Source organism: Phascolarctos cinereus, unplaced genomic scaffold (assembly GCF_003287225.1).
Source record: "Phascolarctos cinereus isolate Bilbo 61053 unplaced genomic scaffold, phaCin_HiC Scaffold_5;HRSCAF=322, whole genome shotgun sequence".
NCBI lineage: Eukaryota > Metazoa > Chordata > Mammalia > Diprotodontia > Phascolarctidae > Phascolarctos > Phascolarctos cinereus.
This window is the reverse complement of record NW_027555958.1, coordinates 312,663,543-312,684,109: the sequence shown is the minus strand read 5'-3', so window position 1 is coordinate 312,684,109 and position 20,567 is coordinate 312,663,543. Positions and strand designations below refer to the sequence as shown.

Below are 20,567 nucleotides of genomic sequence, written 5' to 3'. Positions count from 1 at the left end.
TTCTGCAGAAAATTTCCTGTGATGTATATGTAGACACAGAGCATATGGGGAGGGCAGGACAGAGAAGGGAAAGAAAATTAAGGAAAGGGTAGGAGTTGGGGAGGGAAAGAAGATGAGAAGGAAGAAGAACCAATAAAAGGGGATCGTAGACAATGTGGCTTAAAATCTCTAGGGTCTCCACTTTGGGGTTCATGATGGGGTTTGTTTTTTAAATTAGAAATTCTGATACTAGAAAGTTTCTTTGATAACTAAATAATAATACTAGTAATAATAATAATGACTAGCATTTATAAGTTGCTTTAAGGTTTGCAAAGAGTTTTACATAAATCACATCATTTAATTGGAGGCTTCTTGAGTCCAGGGTCCAAACTTTGAGTGGGTTAGACATCATTGTATCCTTCACTGTCCTTCTTTCATAATGTATGCTCGGTAAATATTCGTTGAATGAATAAGTGGATAAATGAATACCAGAACCTTGCCTTAATGTGAAATGTTAATTTCAAAGATACCGTATTTAGAGACAGCCCAACATTGGTCTGATCAGTCACAGTCACACACACTGTAACTTGACTCTAACATAGTGATGTCATTTCAAGAACAAAGGACAACAACCAAGCAAGATGTGAATTTTGTCTGGAGAAATCTCAGGATGGATGAATCTCACCTTGTATTGAGAGAGACAGTGTGGTATTAAGAGTTGGCTTTGAACACAGGAAGACCTGGGTTCAAATCTCACCTCTGCCACATACTGGTTGTGTGGCCCTGGATACATCACTGAAATTCTCAGAGCTCCCTTTAGGCAATTTTCTAAGAATATGAGACTATTCTGCAGAAAAGATGCAGACCTTTGTTGATAGAGGGAGTTTCCTCACCCAAAAGTACCCTATACCAGTGAAATCACAGATCCAGTCTGTAGTCCCTAATGGGAATAGAAGGTCCAGAGACTGGCAGTAATGCTCCTATTCTTTGTGCTGTTTAGAGCACACCTGGAATATTGTGTTTAGTAGCAGCACATTTTAAATAAATCTACACTGATAAATTCCAGAGTGTCCAGCGTGAGTGCAATCAGTATAATAAAGATCTACCATGAACATGGGGATATTTAAAACAAAAAGGGGAGACCATGATAACTATCTTCAAATGGTGAAGGACAATTCCAGAAGGCAAAAATAAGGTTAATGGATAGAACAAAAACACCATCACTACCACCAGTAGCTAGCATTTATGTGGCACTTTAAGATTTCCAAAGGCTAATTCATTTGATCTTCACAACAATTCTATAAGGCAGGTGGTATTATTATCCCCATTTATGAAGGAGAAATGGAAGTACAGAAAAGTTAAATGATTTGCCCAGGGTCACACAGCTAGGAAGCATCAGAGTCAGGATTCAAACTCAAATCCTCTTGATTCCAAGTCCCATGCTCTATCTATTGTACCACCTGACTGTCTGGAAGTTAAAGAGAGACAGACCAAAAAGGTCAATATAAGAGCAGACTCCTTGACAGCAATGGCGATGCAAGCATGGGATAGGTTTTCTTGAAGGTAGAGAGTTCATGATCAGTAAAAGTATTTAAGCAAAAACCAGAATCTCTTAGATTTTCTAATAGAAATGGGAGAGAAGCTAATTAGATCATAGGTTCTTTTTTTTTTTATCTTGGACTTCTTGGGATCTAATGAAACCTATGATTCTCTTCTTAGAACAATCTTTTATTGTATATGTTCATAATTAAAAGAAATTCCAAATTTCAATGAGCAGTTAGTGAAAATAAAGATAGATTTTCCCCTAAGTTCAGAAACCCCTTGAAATCTTTCCAAGGATGAGAACTCCTGAAGTAGGTGGGAAGTCTCGATTTTAAGATTCTGTAATTCTGTAATGATCTGCATTTAAGGAAGAGGGAGAAAGCAGAAGCATAGATAATCTGCAAATAGCTGATACATTAGAATAAATTTATTTTGGCCTAGGAAAGAGTAAGGGCAACAACATGCTTTCATAATTTTTTTGGCTTGGGTTAATATCAATATATTGATATTAGTGTACTTTTCCTGAAGACGCTGACCCAGTGGCAAAGAAAACTAGTGAAGGTATGCTAAGTGGAAGGTAGGGATTACTTTGGTGTGATAAATTGGCTATGAGTAATATCAAAGGTACATAATCCATACAGAGTTAATCAAGAGTTGAAGTAGGTTATCACATTACCGTGAGTTACGGAGAGGAGCCATTAGTATTCCCATTATAAGGGTGGTAAAACTGAGGCTGAAAGAGATTAATTTATTTTTAAAAATAATTACCCAGCTGATGAGGGCTAGAGCTAGGACAGATAGAGAATATTTAAACTCATTTGAATTAATAGTTGAAGGTGAAGTACTGATTGGTACTGTTTAAAACAGAATGAGATAATTGAAAGAATAATAATAGTTAATAATAATAATAACTCCGGTTTGCAGTGCTTTAAGATTTGCAAAGCACTTTATATATATTATCTCACTTGATGTTCATAATAATCCTGTGGGGTAAGGGACTCTTATTATTCCTATTTTGCAGATGAAGAAACTGAGGTTTAGAGAAGCAAAATTACTTGCCTGAGGTAATACAGATTATTAGTAAGCATCTGAGTGAGGCAGGATTCAAACCTATGGCTCCTTCATTCCAAGTCTGTACTAGGAGTTAGGAGACTAGGTTCTGACACAGCTCAGGCTCTGCTAGCAACTAGCTTTATAGCTTTAGGAATTTCTTCCCCTCTTCTGGGCCTCATTTTCCTTCTCTATGAGGCAATTGGACAATATGTTCAGTAAGAGCCTTACTAACTCTTAACAAATCAATTCTATCTCATTTATCCCATTCCATCCCATCCCATCCCATTCCATCCCATCCCATCTCATCCCATCCTATTGTATTCTATTTTTCCTCCTAGTCTTGTACTATTTCCACAATATCAGCTCTGCTTTTTAAAATTATCTATAGCAATTGTTTATATGCAAGAAAAATACAAAACAAAAACAACCCAATAAGTAGAAAACACATAAAAACACTTCCTATTTCTAGAAACCTCATTGCCAAAATCTTAGCTAAATAGTTAAATATAACTAAATACTACTGTTATATTACTTATTCCTGGGATTTCAAAATAAAATTTAGCCATGAAAAGGCTGACCCGGATAGCTTCACTATTACCTAAACCCATGCCCCCAGAGAAGACAAGAGTATAGGTTGGTAAGGAATTTGCTGCATAGGTTCTTCACATCTTGAAGATTGTTGGTCCTCACAAACAAATTTACCCTAGATGAAGGGAGGCAGCAGAAGAAATGCTGTGTTTGGAATCAGGGGACAGAGGTTCTTACCCTGGATTTGTTACTTAACACCTGTGTGGCCTCAGGTAAATTAACCACTCTGGGCTTTACTTTCTTCATCTGAAAAATGAAGGGATTTGACTAGATGAAGTCCAAGGTCCTATCTAAATCAGTATTCTTTTATAGCTTTTCTGTGCCAGTCTGTGTATAGCCTTGAAGAAGGAGGTAAAGGTAAAATGGAAAAATATATTCCCTCTATCATTTGGCCCCTACCTTTGGAATACAGGCATTGTTGTCTGTGTCCAGTCATACATCTTCTATTCCCACCACAGAGTTCCCATTCCCTAATCAATGCCCTCAACTCCATCCCTTCAGAGAGTTCTTGTCGGGGGAAGGAGGAAAGAGTGAGTGAGGATACTGTATGCCTTGACAGCTCAGTCTTGTCCCAGACCTCAAAAATGACACTCAGGCTCATTTTTAAGATAGGGTAAATGAATTAAAACAACAACAACTCAGATCCAGTTTAGGTCTACTGTTGGAAAGTCTGCCAAAATTATCAACAATCAGAACCAAAAGATTCTCTCTCAATTTAGCTCAGCCCCCAGCCAGAAGAAAGAGTGGCACTTTGGAGGACCATGCCTTGAATACTGGCTTTTATATAACAGTACTAAACACTAGTCTTCCTTGATATAGCACCTCTGCTTGCAAATAAGGTAATACACAAGTCAATCAGATTTACCCAGCTGGAAAAAGAAATTCAAACTACTTAAACAGAGACTTTAAAAAGTAATTTTATAGAACAAATAAGGTTTGTAATCAGCTTCTGTTCTACTTGGGTGAGGAGGATGGAGAGGAAATGTGAGATATACTTCATCTCTTCTCCCAAATGGAAAGTGAGGACTTCTCTTCCTATTTGTCTCCTGAAAGCCCTGGACTCGTCAGTAGCCTCACAGGCTTAGGCCTCAGAAGCCATTTATATACTGTGACCATATGTAGGTGCTAGAAGTTAGTAGGTGTCAGTAGGTGTGAGAGCTGAGGAGACGTACGGTGGTGGTAGAAAGAAGAGAAATGGAAACTGCTCTGTAGATTTGTTGTTATTATTGTTTTTCAATCATTTTTCAATTGTATCTTACTCTTCATGATCCCATTAGGAGTTTTCTTAGCAAAGATACCGGTGTTGTTTTCCATTTCCTTCTCCAACTCATTTTACAGATGAGGAAGCTGAGGCAAACAGGGTTAAGTGACTTGTCCAGGGTCACACATCTACTAAGTATCTGAGGCCAGATTTGAACTCAGGAAGATGTCTTCCTCACTCAGGCTTGGCACTAAATGCACTATGGTACCAACTAGCTGCCCAGTGTAGATTTTTTAGACAGGCAAATTTACAGCAACCAGCCTGTTGGATCTGCCATAGTTATTCTTTATAGAGGGCAATTCAATATGAAGGCTTTGATAACCAAGGGGTTTGTGTTACTGAAGGGCTGTGTTACTGTGTTACTGAAATGCCCAAACCATTCTGTTACAAAGTGGCTTCACCTATAAGGAATGCATGAACCTAAAGGATAATTAGATTGTGAGCTCCTTGCAGGCAGGGATTGTCTTTGGCCTCTTTTTATATCCTCAGCACTTAGCACAGTACTTCGCATGTAGCAGATTAAAAATAAATGTTTCTTGATTGATGGATTAGTAAGGAAGTTTCTGCATAATACACTTATAACGAAGGGTTGAGGTTAAAGAGCTCTGAACTAAAGAACAAGAGACCAGATTTATAATCCTAATTTTTCCACTCATGTTCATTGTATGACCATGTGGGAGTCATAGGATCATGGGGATTCAGAGGTGGATGATCCCGACCCTTCAGTTTATAGTTGAGGAAGCTAAGCCTCTGAGAGGCTATTGAATATTACACAGCCTGGGCAAGATTTGAATCCAGGTCCTTTAATGCCACATTCAGTGTACTTTCCACGAAAAGACACTGCCTGAAATACTCTGTGTCTCAGTGTCTTTCTTTACAAAATATAGCAGTGGGCTTGGACTGGGCCCTAGGTGTCTAACGTGAAGCCATATGAAACTCACCTAACCCTGGGGATACAGCCCAACTGAGATTTTTTTAGGGGAAAAATTTTGCCTAATTAGCTACCATTAGGTCCTAACCTCCTGCCCACTGCTACTGTTGTGTAACTGATTATTTCCAGGTGTCATTCTAGCAGGCTTGAACCAATTAGATTGTTATTGAAATTAGATGTAGTTAATGATTTAATTAAATTTATGCGACCTGCTCACATGTGGAGTTTGGATAGTGTGGGATGTTGCGGAAAATCTGGCCCCCTCTGGACTATGTGGTCCCTAAGGTCCTCCCAGTACTAACATTTGAAGATTCTGTGACCAAATAAAATGGAAGAAAACAAAAAGCTAGAATTTATATAACATCTTAAGGTTTAAAAGGTGCATTCTGTATGCTATCTTATTTGATACTGGTAACAATCCTGTGAGGTAGGTGCTATTATTATCCTCATTAGACAGATGAGGAAACTGGGGCTGAGAGGGGTTATGTGATCTACCCAAGGTCATACAGCAAGTGTCTGAAGTAAGATTTAAAATCTGATGTTTCTGACTCCAAAGCCAATACTATAATCATTGCATCACCTAGCTACCTCAGAAAGCTACAAAACCTAAAATCAAGAGAACAGGCCAATGAAGGGAATATAAATAACCTTTATGGTAGTAGTCTATATGAGTTTTCCTAAGAGGCAGTAGACAGCCTGGTGAAACAAGAGTCAAAAGTCACCATCTTTCCTAGGCTATCGATAATATTCTCCATATGCACAGACATACCAGGACTGTGCCAGCAACCATAGTGGAGAGGAATAGGATCATCGATAATAGATCTCGTCTACTTCCCTCCCCTCCTATTTTATAGATCAGGAAAGCAAGAACCAAGGAAGTTAAGTGATTTATCCAATATCACGCAGGTAATTTGCACTGGAATGTGATCTGAACACAGGACCTTTGATGCTAAGGCCAATGATCTTTCATAGAAGTGTACTGAGGCCAGCTCACTAGAACTGATCGCTAAATTTTCAGCATGAGCACTTACACCTGGGAAATAGATGAACATAAAAAATCAGGGCTTTATTTATTGTTTTGCTGATTGTCTAGCCTTAACAAAGTGATGGAGAAAATGTAAATAATGCAAATTAGACTTAGAAGTGTGTCATGTGTACTTTTCCCTCCCACAGAGCCGATAGTGAAGCATTTACCAACCCACCTCTGTATTTCTTTCCAAAAGAATGAGAATATTTAAGAATTTTCAACTTTCTCTTTGGAAGTATATAAGAGGTGGTTTCAGTGCAGCTGGGATCATCCCTGTAGGCTTTCATTTTAGTGTGGATGGTGCTCCAATCTCTTAATTTATTTTTTTCTCTTCTCATGAAACCAGGCGAGAATTTGTAGTAATAAATAAGAAGAGCTGACAAGTATATAGTGTTTTATGTTTAGAAAGCATATACCATCTCATTTGATCCTTACAACCTCCCTGTGAAATAAGTAGTCCATGTATTATTTATAAATGGAGGAATTGAGGCTGAGAAGCCATGGACCTTGCCCAAGTTCACACAGCTGGCAAGTGTCTGAGCTGCCCTGAACATTATGAGTAGCTCCCTTCATGGCATAATTTGAAGAGCCCTCTTACTACAAAATTTCTCTGTAGTTGTCCCTGCCATAAATTCCCATTTAAATTTTTCTTGTTGTAAAAATAAATAAAGGATCTATGATTTCATGTGGCAGATAACTCCCAGTGTGGGAACTTGTCGATCAGTACAGACTGAAACCCTTCTCAGATGTAATAGTTAAATCTGAGACTCTTTTTGGTTGAATACATTGAATTCCTGTCCCAGGGTCATATAGCTAGGAAGGAGCAGAAGCCAGATCTGAACCCAGGTCTTTCTTACTCCAAGGGACTCCTTGTTCTATCCATTTTTCCACGTGGCCTCAAAATTTTAGTAGATGTCAAAATGCAAATTTTGGCAGTGAAGGATGGTACCAATGATACAAATCAGCATTTCCCAACTGGTTTGGTTTTAGAACACTTTTGGGTCTGAAATATATCACTAGAACACATCAATATTGGCCCATAGGGTTAGGGGGAAGGGAATACCTACGTCCAAAATGAAAACTGGAGTGGGTTGGGGAAATTTTGCCACAAAACTGAGAATAATTGAACTTCTTCTTGTATTAAACAATTGCCATGGCCGATAAGTATTTTGATAATACATAATTTAATGTTCAATATTTTAGAGAGGAAAATATCACTATCATTGACATTTTCTCACGCAATCTTTATTCTTAATTTTCTGTGCCCTATTTTCAAACACTATTTCAGAAATTTGCCCTTATAACATTCTTAGTTCTAGTTAGTTATCAGATGAATGGTGAATCGCCTATTAAGGGGAGGGCAAAAGACGAGATGGATAGATAGTGTCTTGGAAACAATGACCGTGAACTTGGACAGACTTTGAGAAATAGTGGAGGACAGAAGGGCCTGGCATGCTGTGGTCCATGGGGTCATGAAGAGTCAGATACAACTGAATGACTAAACAGTAACAACAACTCTAGTAGAGCCTTAAAGGGATAGTATACTGGATAGATAAGTTTTGATGAGATAAAGGATCTGAGATGTGTAAACTATCCTGGGAGGGGGTGTGGGTATCTACATTGGGGATTACTAGACAGCCAGGTGTCAGTGGGTACCTGTGGAAGGAGAGATGTTGATGTGAAGGGTCCAGAAGGGCAGTGGAAGGTGGCCAAAGTTTGATTGTCATCATAGATGAAATTGAAACATATTTCATAGCTTTGTCTAAGGCTAACCCTATGTGAACCATCTACCCTAGTTCACTGGAATCATACTAAAAGAGACTGAAAGCTGTACTGGACCTTAGAGGTCAACTAATAACAAAGAAGCAAGAATTCAGTAGGGTGGAAAAACAGCAACATCACAAAATCAGTTCAATTGTTGCCTCAGGAAAATAGCCCATCTATGAATATGAGCCTCAAATGGGGAAAAGGTTGATCACTTGCTAGATCTTATGTAGATTGAGCTTAGATTGGGGTTAAATCTCCCTTTTTTGCTAAATGCTATACTTCATTCTGGGAAGCTATGTAGCCAGCTAAAGCCTGGGAGTAGGGGCAGCTAGGTGGCGCAGTGGATGGAGCACCAGCCCTGGATTCAGGAGGTCCTGAGTTCAAATCCGGCCTCAGACACATAACACTTACTAGCTATGTGACCCTGGGCAAATCACTTAACCCCACTGCCTAGCCCCCCCCCAAAAAAAAAATTACATAAAGCCTGGGAGTGAAAGGTAGGGATTGAGGGACTGTAGGGGAGATGATGTTGAGTTGGTGAAGATGCTGGCACAGACACTGAAGCCATGTTCTCAGAATAAAGTCTAGGAAAAAGGCATAATGATGGTTCACACTTAACACAAGAAGCTAGTGTATGAAGGTGCCTGAGTAATGGATGGTCCAAGGTCAAAAGCAAGCTGAATTCGCCTCTCTTCCCCAACCTTCCAGTCTTCTTACACGTTCTACTCCTGGTGGTCCAGTGACACTGGCCTCATTGCTTTGCCTTGAACAAGCCTCCTGACTCTGGGTACTTTCATTGGTTGTTCCTCATGACTGAAATCTTCTCCCACCTCATCTCCATCTTCTGGATTCCTTGGCTTCCTTCAAGTTCCAGGTAAAATTCCTTCCTTTACAAGAAACCTTTCCTGTTCCCCTTCAGTGTTAGTGCCTTCCATCTCTTGATTATTTCCTATTTATCCTGAACATAGCTTGTTTGCACATAGTATTTTCATCTTGTTTCTTCTATCAGACTATGAGTTCCTTATGAACAGGGACTCTCTTTTGTCTTTTATCTATCTATCTATTCATCCATCCATCCATCCATCCATCCATTCATTCATTTATTTGTTTGTTCATTTACGGTGTGCCTAGCACATAGTACAGTGCATGGCACATAGTAAGCACTTAATAAATGTTCATTGATGAACTGAATTCTCTGTATCAGCACACTCTGGAGGAAAAGAGCCTGTTAAATCTTTCCATGTCACAATTACATTGACAGTGCGTATTGGGAAAAGTGCATGGAATAGTTGAGGGATAGACTGTAGTGAAAATGGAGATGAACAACAGAGATGGGGGCGGTCATTGCTAAGGCAGGAGCTTTTGTACCTCTTCAGACAACTCTGGGAATAGCAGGAGCATCAAAGAAGTGAGATAATTGGTTGAATGTGTGAAGGCATTGTAGTGGATGAATGAGGTCCATTGCTTCTCCATGCCTAGTCAGCCAGTAATGACTGCAGCAGGGGATTGAAAGTGTTGGGTGAGAACTAAGATTCCACATTGGAATCAAAGATCCTGAGTTAGAAGGGGCCTCAGAAACCATTATGTACAACCCCTTCATTTTACAGATGAGGAAACTGAGACCCAGGATGACTTAATGACATACCCTAGGATGTACAGATAATAAACATAAAGAGGTGAGATTTGAACCCAGATTCCTTGACTCCACAGCCAAGGTTCTTTCCACTATGCTACCTTGGCAACTTGGAAACCATGGGAGGTGATCTTCACCTAATGAAGCGAACAGATAGTGTTGAAACGTCAAGAAACACCTCTCAATGTGAAGGGTCCATTGGCCAGTGACATTCTTCAGTATTCTTGCCACACAGCAACTGGTAATACTGTGGCCTAGAGGAACAAGGCAGTTTTCCAAAGATGTCACTTACAGCCAGGGAGAAACTTAGGCAGCAGGAGGATCTGGCACAAGTCTTATTTACTCTTAAACATTGTGATCGAATGCCTTGAGGCCAATGTTCAAGGTCAAGATCAGAAACTCCTTTTAGGTCACTGGCATTTTCACAAATGATGGCAGCCTCCTCCCAGGAGAGAAATTTGTCAGGAATTTCCCTTGGAACCATCATGGTCTGTTCCATAATGGTCCCACCCCCATAATGGGAAAGGAACTGGAGGGAAAAGCCAGTGCACTAATTGGGGAATGACTACCAGAGGGTCAAGTCTGATCACTGTAGAAAGCAGATAAACAAATGATCAGCTTTTATGATGTCCTCATAATTTGTGAAAGGATAGGAACCTTGAAAATTCCAAAAGATTTTCATAAAGTGGAGAAAAACGAAGGGGAGAAATTATACCTGGAGGTGTCCAATCCATTAGAAGATAAGTTGGGAAAGCAGACCATTTCAGACTTCGCTTGTTGCCCTTGCTGGGAGGTTTTGAGAGTTATTGCCTTGCAATAATTACTGCAGAATCTAATCATTAATAAACCTTCAACTATGAGTATTCCCAGTTAAGAAAACAAAACCCAAACCATCTAGAAAACAACCCTTCCAGTGGATGCAAACCAGATGCCACCCCCTGTGTCAACAATGAAACCAGCCTGAGGAATCCTTTCTGAAGCTACAGCGAAGAGCAGTAAAATGTCATTTCGATTGACTGACTGAGTTTTGGTCACAGGCCTAGAATCAACAGATCTTCATAGAAGAACAAATGACAACCCATTTCAGCAATTGTGTGGGAGCAAGAAATGTAAGTGAGAAGAAGACAGGGAGTGAGGCTCCAGTTCAAAGCAGTGATGTATCTGAAACAGCTTTAGACAGCTCATGAAAACTGGTGAGATGAGAACCAAAGATCTACAGAGCTGTTGGGGCTAAGGAAGAGGCTAGGAATGCCCAACAGTAGCACTCTACCACATATACCTTCACATCACAGAGTGTATGGGAAATATGGTCAGAAGCCAGACAGGCTGGGGTGTAGGGAACTCTTTTGGCACAGTTCAGAAACCCCTGAAGCCTCTTGGGTCTCAAGTTGAATTTGAACCTCTTGAGATCCAAGCGCTCTGCTGGGGGCTGTCACAACACACAGCCCCAGGTCTGGAGGAGAGGGCTTATAAAAAAGATGCTGTTAAAAAGCTTCTTGGATATCTTCTCACTCTTACCAAATAGCATGTTGATGAGTTGAGTGTAAACAAATGAGAAACAGAAGGATCAGATTTTTTTTTTCTTACAAACACACACAAACTTAAGCATTAAGGGGAAAAAGTGGTTGACCAAATAGGCTTGGGATTTTGCTGAACCCAGAAAGGCTGGAAAGTAGTGGGAGATGTTTTTGCCAAACCCCAAATGCTGCTTGGTTAAGCCTTCCCTCCAACCAATTGGATAATTGCAATTTTACTCAGTGGATTTCTCTATTGTTCTTTCTTTTCTCCTTTTTATTTTTTTTGGAAAAATAAGGAAAACAAAATAATTAGCCATGTCTCAGGTCTCAGGGTAACTTTGCTGATATTCCTATAGTAAGTGACAGACCAATCCATGGTTTTAGAGCTGTCATGCTGTTTCTATGTGTACAGTAGCTTGCCGTCTATGTTAAATAACTCTTGTGGATGGTCAGGTTGAAGACTCAATTTATAGCCTTGTAAATTAACACAAGGAAATTCATTTTATCCTGTAACAGACAATTCTATTCATAATGCTTAATTAATCCCCTCAAGTCACTAATAGAATATTGATGACCTTTCTTTTTCAACCCAAGCTAAATATAAGTCTCCTGAGAGAAGGGTTAAAATGGAAATGCTGATGGAATTTTCTGGTATTTATTTATTCATTCATTCATTCAAGTATTTGTTAGGTCCCTACTATGTGCCAACCTTACTTGTTGACTTTGGGGATGCAGAGACAAAAACAAAGGCGTACTCCACCCTCAAGGAGCTTACACTGTATTGGATCACATGGTATTGAGATGCTGCATGAAAGAGCTTTCAGTTTGGAGAAATTAAAGCCTTCAGAGAACTCACAAATAAAACCCAAGAAGGTAACATCTGTTTGGCTGGCACTGTTTTTGCTTTTTATAAAAATGCAAAGGAGGAAAGAGGTGGACATTTGGAGAAATGTCTGAACTTGATTTAACTCTCAAACACTCACTTAACTCCCACTGAATAATTTCTCTAAATTTCATCCAATGAGATTTACCATGATTGCTCCCAGAAGAACAGATGAAAACAAAGAAGCTAATAGAGTCACTCTTCCTTTTAAGATAACTAGCAACTGCAACAGTTCTAGGATCCTCAGCTTCTCTATTTCCAAACTGGGTGTGTCCCTGGCCTTCACTAATTATGTTCAGGTTTTTCCAGTGGAATCTTATTGAGGGTCACCCCAAGCCACTTTGCCTGGATAATGGGGTTCAACATTCATTCAACAAGCATTTTTAGAAAGTGCCTGCAATATGCCAAGTACTGGGGAAATAAAATATGGAAAATCTTAATGAGCTTCCACTCTCCCGGGGTGGGGGTGGAGACTGCATGTACAAAGATAAGTAAATACAAAACGTGTGGAAAGCAACCTGGGGAAGACACTAACAATTGGAGAATCAGGAAAGGTCTCAAGTAGGAGGCAGCACCTGACCTTTTTGGAAAGGAGAGCTAAAGACTTCAAAGGATGGTGGTGAAGAAAAAGAGCATTCTAGGTATGGGGATAGAGGAGCCCTATGAAAAAGCATGAGATCAACCCAGAAGGTTTCAAATCCTGGGAACAAGATGCCCCTTCCAGGATAAGAGCATCACTTTTAATCTCCTCACCAGGCTAACTCAAGCTTTGAACCCATCTACCTTAGCTTCCTCTCCCTCTGACTGGAGGGCTGGAGAGTGGAGTTCCAAACCCCTCCCACTGCCTTCCTTTATATCCAGGGCCGAACCTCTATTCTCAATTCTTCCACTGCATTCACAGCCCCCTTTCCCAAACAAACAGGTGTCTGCTCCCACTTTCCTTGCTTCTTTTTTTGTATGTTGTCTCTCCCAATTAGATTGTAAGCTCCTTGAGGGCATGGGCTATCATTCTTTATTATTATTATCATATTATTATTATTTTATTATTAATTGTATCCTTAGTGCTTAGCACAGTACTTGGTGTACTGATGTTCAGTCTTGTCTGACTCTTTGTGACTCCCTATGTGACCATAACATATCAACACTACCCATGGGGTTTTCTTGGCAAAGATAACTGGAGGGTTTGCCTTTTCTTTGTCTAGTGGATTAAGGCACACAGGTTAAGTAACTTGCCCAGAGTCACATGGCTAGTAAGTACCTGAGGCTGGATTTGAACTAGGGTCTTCCTGACTCCAGGCCTAGCATTCTATCCACTGAGCCACCTAGCTGCCTTTGCTTGGTGCATAGTAGGCACTTAGTAAATGTTTATTGCATTGGATTGGATTGCCTTCCCTCTGAGACTATCCCCAATTCACCCCATACATACATACATACATACATACATACATACATACATACATATGTGTGTGTATGTATATATATATAGATAGATAGATATAGATGTAGATGTAGATGTAGATATAGATATAGATATAGATATAGATATAGATATAGATATAGATATAGATATAGATATAGATATAGATATAGATATAGATATATGTATGTACTTGTTTGTCCCTAGTTATTTGTGTATTGTCTTCCCCTTTAGAATGTGACCTCCTTGAGGGCAGGGGCTGTTTTTTGTTTCTCTTTGTATCTCCGATACTTAGCACGGTGCTTGCCGAGTAGCCGGCTCTTAATAAATGCTTGTTGACATACATGAAGGTCTTTCAGTTTTGCCTGCTCGCCCACGCTGAACTGTGTTTCTCTCCCAGCCTGGCATGATAGACCTTTCCAATCAACCATCCAGGTTGTCTTGGGCTGGAAATTTGTTTCACTCTGTCTTTTTGTGGGTTCTGCTGCTCTAATTTTGTTTAGAGCCATTTTTTACAGGTATTTGGAGGGGTTTGGGGGAGAGCTCAAGCAGGTCACTGCTTTTACTCTGCCATCTTGGCTCCGTTCCTCGACTTGAAGTTCTTTCTGGATCAAGGCAGCCCTCCCTCAGAGGACAGTGGGTATGAGGGCTAGAAGAAAGAAAAATAAAGAAATACGTAGAGTAGTAACCTGCTCTTTTATGGGAAGAGGGAAGGGAGTAGTATTGGCCTACTCATCTGGAAATTCTGCCTTTTGGCCTGGCCCTTTGTAGTGTACTCTGCTTGGCTCAACAGAAGCCAGCCTACCCTGCTCACACTCAATCACTGAGAGTACAGAAAATATCTTTGAGAGCTCCAGGATTCACAGTCCAGGCCCCTACATTGATTTTCTTCCTATCCTGTCCACTGTCACTGCTTTACCCCCAGTAGAAAATGTTTCAGCACTGAAGGCCCATTCATAGGAGAAGATTATATCAGCAAGGAAAACAAACAAACAGAACAGAAGACAACTCCATCCCTAAACAGCCTATTTTTTTTTTCCTCAGAAGGATCAATGAAGGAAAAAAAAAGTCTGAAATCCAATACCTTTATATTTGGTCACTACAGCTGCGTTGACACTATGAGGCTCTTGAAAGGTGACAGTGAGTGATGTGTTACTGGTTACCATGAGACAGACATTGGTTGGCACCTCGGGGGGTCCTGGGATGGAAGAGAAAACACAAGGACCACATCAGAGCAAATCCCATTCAAACAGTGTTCCCCCCTCTTCAAAGAGTGCCCTGAAATACACACCATAGAGGCTTTTGTCTCTTCTGACTGTTGGACATTCTCACTTAGAAGCCCAGTTAGTTGACCCGCTCAGACACCATTCAGTGCCATCATGGACTTAGTGAGCTGCATCCAGTGTGCCTCATGCTCAAAGCAAATAATAATGTCCATTTAAGGCTTGTAAAAGCGCTTTATAGATTTTATCTTTTTATTCCCACAACAGCCCTGAGAGACAGTTTCCCCCATTTGACAGATGAGGAAACTGAGGCAAGGTAAGTGACTTGTCCAGGGTCACACAGCTAGCAAGTTATCTAAGGCTGGGATTTGAAGTCATTTTGATTCCAGGAATAGCATCCTGCTTATGTTTGGTATAGCAGGGGTGGGGAACCTGCGGCCCAGAGGCCACATGTGGCCCTCTAGGTTCTGAAGTGCTGTCCTTTGACTGAATTCAAACTTTGCAGAACAAATCCTTTTATTAAGAGTCAATGTTGACATCACAGCCAAAGCCTAGAACTCTGGCTAACCTCTTTAGCCTGAAAGAATAATTAGCAAGTGAATGAATTGGGTTTCTGTTTACAATTAGATACCAAGATTAACTATTTAAGTAAAAGTGTCTGTATACTTAATGACAACTCTTGCTTTTCTGGTGTGTTTGAGTTTCATTTGAAGGATGGTTTTAGGGAAAGTTTCATGTGCTTTAGTGGGGGCAAAATACTTTACACAAACAAATAATTATCCTCAAGAATAGAAGTGGGGAAAAAAGAAAACAAAATTATAAATTTGAAAATTCTATTCTTTGTTTTCTCACATTTAGTGGAAGCCAAACTTCAGTCATAGCTAATTTTAACAAGTACAAAGTACAGTAGAAAATCGAAAACATAGATCCTGTGCTTTTACTGTAAGTCTCATAATGGAAGCAAAAGTCTTTTTTTTTTTTTTTGCTTTAAACTATGTACCCTCCCCTTCCCCCTCAGTTTTTTTAGGTCACAAGGCTAAACAGGTCAACAGGACCATTTTCTCGCGTTTCTAAAACTTATGGAGGGAGGAAGATGAAACAGAAGAGTACGTCTAGCCTTAGAGCCATTGGAGTCACACCTTTATGGACATGGGGCCTTATTAATAAGAAAATGGAGCAAGAGAGCTATCTTCCCCTCCCTCTGCCTCAGTTTCCTACTATCCTTGCTCTTAATGGGTTGTCCACTAAAGGGTAAAGAGACATTACTAGTTGTTTCAAAAAAAGATAGAGGCTGATCACATGTGGCAGTTGACTTTTACTCACTGGCATGTTCGAAGCCCGTTTTCATGCGTTTGTAGAGTCGGTATCTCCACTCCCAAGCTTTCAACTGTTTCTCTTTATCTGTACTATCCATACTGAATCCTTCATTCTCCACCTGGGCAGACAGCTCATTCACCCTCTGTTGTGCTTCTTGGACCAAGGTGTTGAGATGTGCTGACCTGCTTTCAAGGCTGATGACTGCAGGGAAAGAGATTCAGTTTAATAAGCATTTATTAAGAGCCAATTATGGGCAATGAACCCTGCCAGGTACTGGGGATACAAAGACAGAGGAGAGAAACAACCCTGCTTCCCACACCTCTAAGAAGCTGACATTATACTGGGAGGGTATAAATAGATAAGTAAATACACATTAATTTGAAAGGAGAGTATGTGTTAATAACCAAGGAGATCAGAAAAGGTAACTGATCTGTGTTGGCAAGGAAGCTGGAGATTTTAAGAGGAATTGGTGAGGAGGGAGGGCATTCCAGACATGGGACACAAATATGAAAAAAGAGAAAGAAAGAAAGAAAGAAAGAAAGAAAGAAAGAAAGAAAGAAAGAAAGAAAAGAAAGAAAGAAAGAAAGAAAGAAAGGAAAAAAGAAAGAAAGAAAAAAAGATAGGCCCTGCCTTCAAGGTGCTTACATTCTAATGGGAGAAGGCAATACACAAAAGGGAGCTCAGACTGGGGGCAAGGAAAATAAAGGTACCTATTGTGGGGGAAATCCCTGAACTTCGATGAGAAAAAAAGCAGTAATTGGTTTTCTTTGTAATCCTATGCATTTTAGTTTATATATTAAAAAATAAATCATTCTGAGAAGGGGTCCATAGGCCTCAGCAGCCTGGCCAAGGAATCCATGGCACAAAAAAGGCTCAAGAACCCTCGCTCTAAAGACAGCCGTTTGAATTCCCACCACCAAGCAGCTGAGATGACCAGTCCTAATTTAGATGGTAGCACCTTGGAAACTGGGGATAAAAGATAAGTGTGATGTCATGGAGGTTCCAGGGGAATTCAGAAGAAGATCAAGCAAATCATTTGAGACTTCAAGAGCCAGGTTCCTCAGTTGGGTCTTTCAGACTGAGTTCAACACCTTTTTTCAGCCTATGATGCCTGTGGCTCTCAAGGCCCAAACAAGATCTTCTCAAGTGAAAGAGGGCAATTCCATTCTTTCAATTATGGGGGTGGCCAGGGTGGTGAAATTTATGGAGATAACTCAAGTGGAAATCTCCATTCTTTCAATTATGGGGGTGGGCAGGGTGGTGAAATTTATGGAGATAACTCAAGTGGAAATCCGTTAAGTTGTATTTTGAAATGGAAATTAGGTGGTTATATATTCATATTCTCTGTGTTCATAGTCATGTTTGTATTAATTACAGGAAATGAATACTAATTTATGATTGCCCCTGCTCGCCATCAGACTAAATTTATTTACAGATGAGGTCAATGAAAAATTAGTTTAGTCTTTTTTCTTTTTCTTTCTCTTTTTTTCCCTTCTTTCTTTCTTTCTTTCTTTCTTTCTTTCTTTCTTTCTTTCTTTCTTTCTTTCTTTCTTTCTTTCTTTTTTTTTAAACTGCTGTTTAGAACACTCAGGACTGTGTTTTCCTGCAGATTTGTCATGGTTAATGAATGTTGCTCCAGCAGTCAATCACACACTCTGAATACTGTCACACTTTTTTTTTAAGCCTCAGTCATGAGCCGTGACAGAAAAATAAACAAATAAATATAAAGCTAAAAAACTCTTTCACTGAGCAGCTACACTATGTGAAGTCCCTGGGGAAGGCTAAAGGAGGCCAGAATAAATGATAATATAAGTGCTGTGGATGTAAGAAAGCAGTGATGGTGTATGCATACGGAGGGGCTGAAGGAAAAAAAAATACACACACACACACACACACACACACATACACACATACACACATACACACACGCGTGCCCGCACACACTCCGGTGGAAAAATTGGCAATATTAGTAGCCTCAAGGTGCAATTTCCTGGAACACAGAGATTGACAAGCCAGTCCTAAATGCTGTTAATTTAACTAACTTCAGATTAATGGTGGAGTCTGCTGTGACTGAAGTTCTCAAACACAGTCTCATTATAGCCTTGCTGGGAATGTCCTAAATATAGGCTTGGACAGTTTCAAACAAATCCGTATACATTTGTGTATTTTTAGACACGGGTTCGGCGTCAGAGTGCATGTCACTGGTTTCTGGTTGATGAATTGACCCAGTAACTGTACTCTCAGCCCCCTCTCAATCCCTACTCCCCCCTTCCCCAAATTGTATAGAAAAGGAGGGATTGTCCTTTGGCTAAGCCATTCAGTGAATTTTTTTTATTATGTGTGTGTGCATATGGTGGAATTACATGATTGTATACATACCTTGGGGGATGAACGTGTCATTTAATAAACGATTTTTAAAATGCCATGACACCACCTTAAATACATACATCATGTATGTGTGTATTTTACATACACACATTATATCTATATACATACATCTATATGTGTATATATACAAGTATATTCTCACTGAGATCAGATTTGAGAGGCAGTTTGTTATAGTGGATAGAAAGCTGGCCTTGGAGTCATGGGATCATAGATTTAAAGCTCTGAAGGGACCTCAAAGCCCATTCAGTCAGTTCAGTTTCCCTCCCTTAATTTATTTATTTAAAATTTGTTTTCTAGATGCACTTACATTTAGTTCCAGTTCATAGCTCTAGAGCTTTAAGACTCTGGAAGCCATCTACTCACATCATTTCATTTTACAGATGAGGAAACTGAGGCCCATGGAGGTAATATGACAGCCAAAGTCATGTAGGTAGTATCAAAGGTGGGATTTACACCTAGGCCCTCTAGTTCTAGAGAGGATGCTATTCCTACTGTTCCACATTGCCTCACTTAGTAAATGTGGGCAATCAGCTGGAACATTAGGAACTTCAGTCTCTTCATCAGCAAGACATATATAATTAATAATACGTCTATTACCTTCTTTACAGGGCTGCTCTCGTAGTCCTTTCTCGGGGTCTACTTTGTATCGTATCAACCTCATTTTGTAGATGAGGAAAACAATTTCCGGGAGAGTTAAGTGACTTAACCCAGCATCAGGCAGAAAGGAAGAAAACTAGCATTTGCTAAGTCCTTACTATGTGCCAGGCACTGTGCTAAACTTTGGGGATGTAAATAGGAATAAAAAAAAATAATCTAGTCCCTGCCCTCAAGGAGCTTATATTCTAATGGGGGAAGACAATATACAACAGGGAACTCAGAAATCGGACAAGGAGAATAAAGGTACCCATTGTAAGGGCATAGTTTGTGAAGTAGGGAACGTCAGCAGCAAGGCTGAGAAGTGAATGAAGGATGATCAACCTGGGCTTCTCCAAACAACAACAAATAAAAAGACAAAAAACCCCAAAAAACCCCACTAGTGTGTATGTAGAGTTTTAAGGTTTGCAAAATGCTTTACAAATATTATCTCATTTTATCTTTTTTTAAATTTTTAAAAAATTATTTTTAGGCAATTGGGGTTAAGTGACTTGCCCAGGGTCACACAGTTAGTAAGTGTCAAGTGTCTGAGCCCACATTTGAACTCAGGTCCTCCTGACTCCAGGGCCTGTGCTCTATCCACTAGGCCACCTAGCTGACCCTATATCTCATTTTATCTTCACAACAACCCTGGGAATAGGTACTATTAGTATCCTCATTTTACAGATGGGGCAACTGAAACAGACAGAAGTTAAATGACTTGGCCAGGGTCATACAGCTAGTTAGTGTCTGAGGTGGGATTTGAATGGAGGCTCCAGGAGGCATCCAAGAGGGAGCCAGCCTGACAGAGGGGTATTCCAGGGTGATAAGGCCGCTTGGATGATTGGCTGTTCCAGGGCAGGGAAGCCCCAGGTGCTAGAGGAAGTTCCAAGGGGTAGGTAGTAAGTGGCTAAGCCAGGATTCAACTCTGGTCCTCTGACTTCATATCCTGGGCTCTTAACACAGTGCTGTGTTATCTCTGGAGTCAGAAATATCTGGGTTCAAGGCCTGTCTCTGACATATTCTAGCTGGGTGGCCATCACCAAGTCTCTCACACTCTCAGTACCACAGGTAGCCTTCTCAGACTGTAAGTTATTGAGAATTGTCTGTGAATCAGTGGAAGGGGTTTCCATACTGGGAATTCCTGACCTAGATGAAATCAGCCTTCACCCATCAACGTGTGTTGTCTCATAGTATGTAATTTAACACACACACACACACACACATCCCAAATAACAAAAAAAGAATCCCCAACCTATCTCTCCTCACTAACCCCGCTGTAGCTTGGTAGGTAACCTAAAATCTTGTCAGTAAGAAAAGTGACTTAGAAAAAAAATAAATGCAATGAAATACAGGCGATGGTAATCAGAGACTGGGTTGATTTGGAGTTACGGTCAGACTGGCTTTG

General features: G+C 40.1%; 1 protein-coding gene across 1 annotated transcript in view; it reads right to left on the bottom strand.

Moving 5' to 3' along the window:
• ANKFN1 (ankyrin repeat and fibronectin type III domain containing 1) overlaps positions 1-20,567 on the bottom strand; it is a 186,596-nt gene that overhangs the window by 139,560 nt on the left and 26,469 nt on the right. Inside the window, exons 4-5 of the mRNA XM_078156084.1 lie at positions 16,145-16,339; positions 14,683-14,796 (exon numbers count right to left, since the gene is read on the bottom strand). Of these exons, the coding sequence (XP_078012210.1) occupies positions 14,683-14,796; positions 16,145-16,339 (309 nt within the window). The remainder of the gene's footprint in view (positions 1-14,682; positions 14,797-16,144; positions 16,340-20,567) is intronic.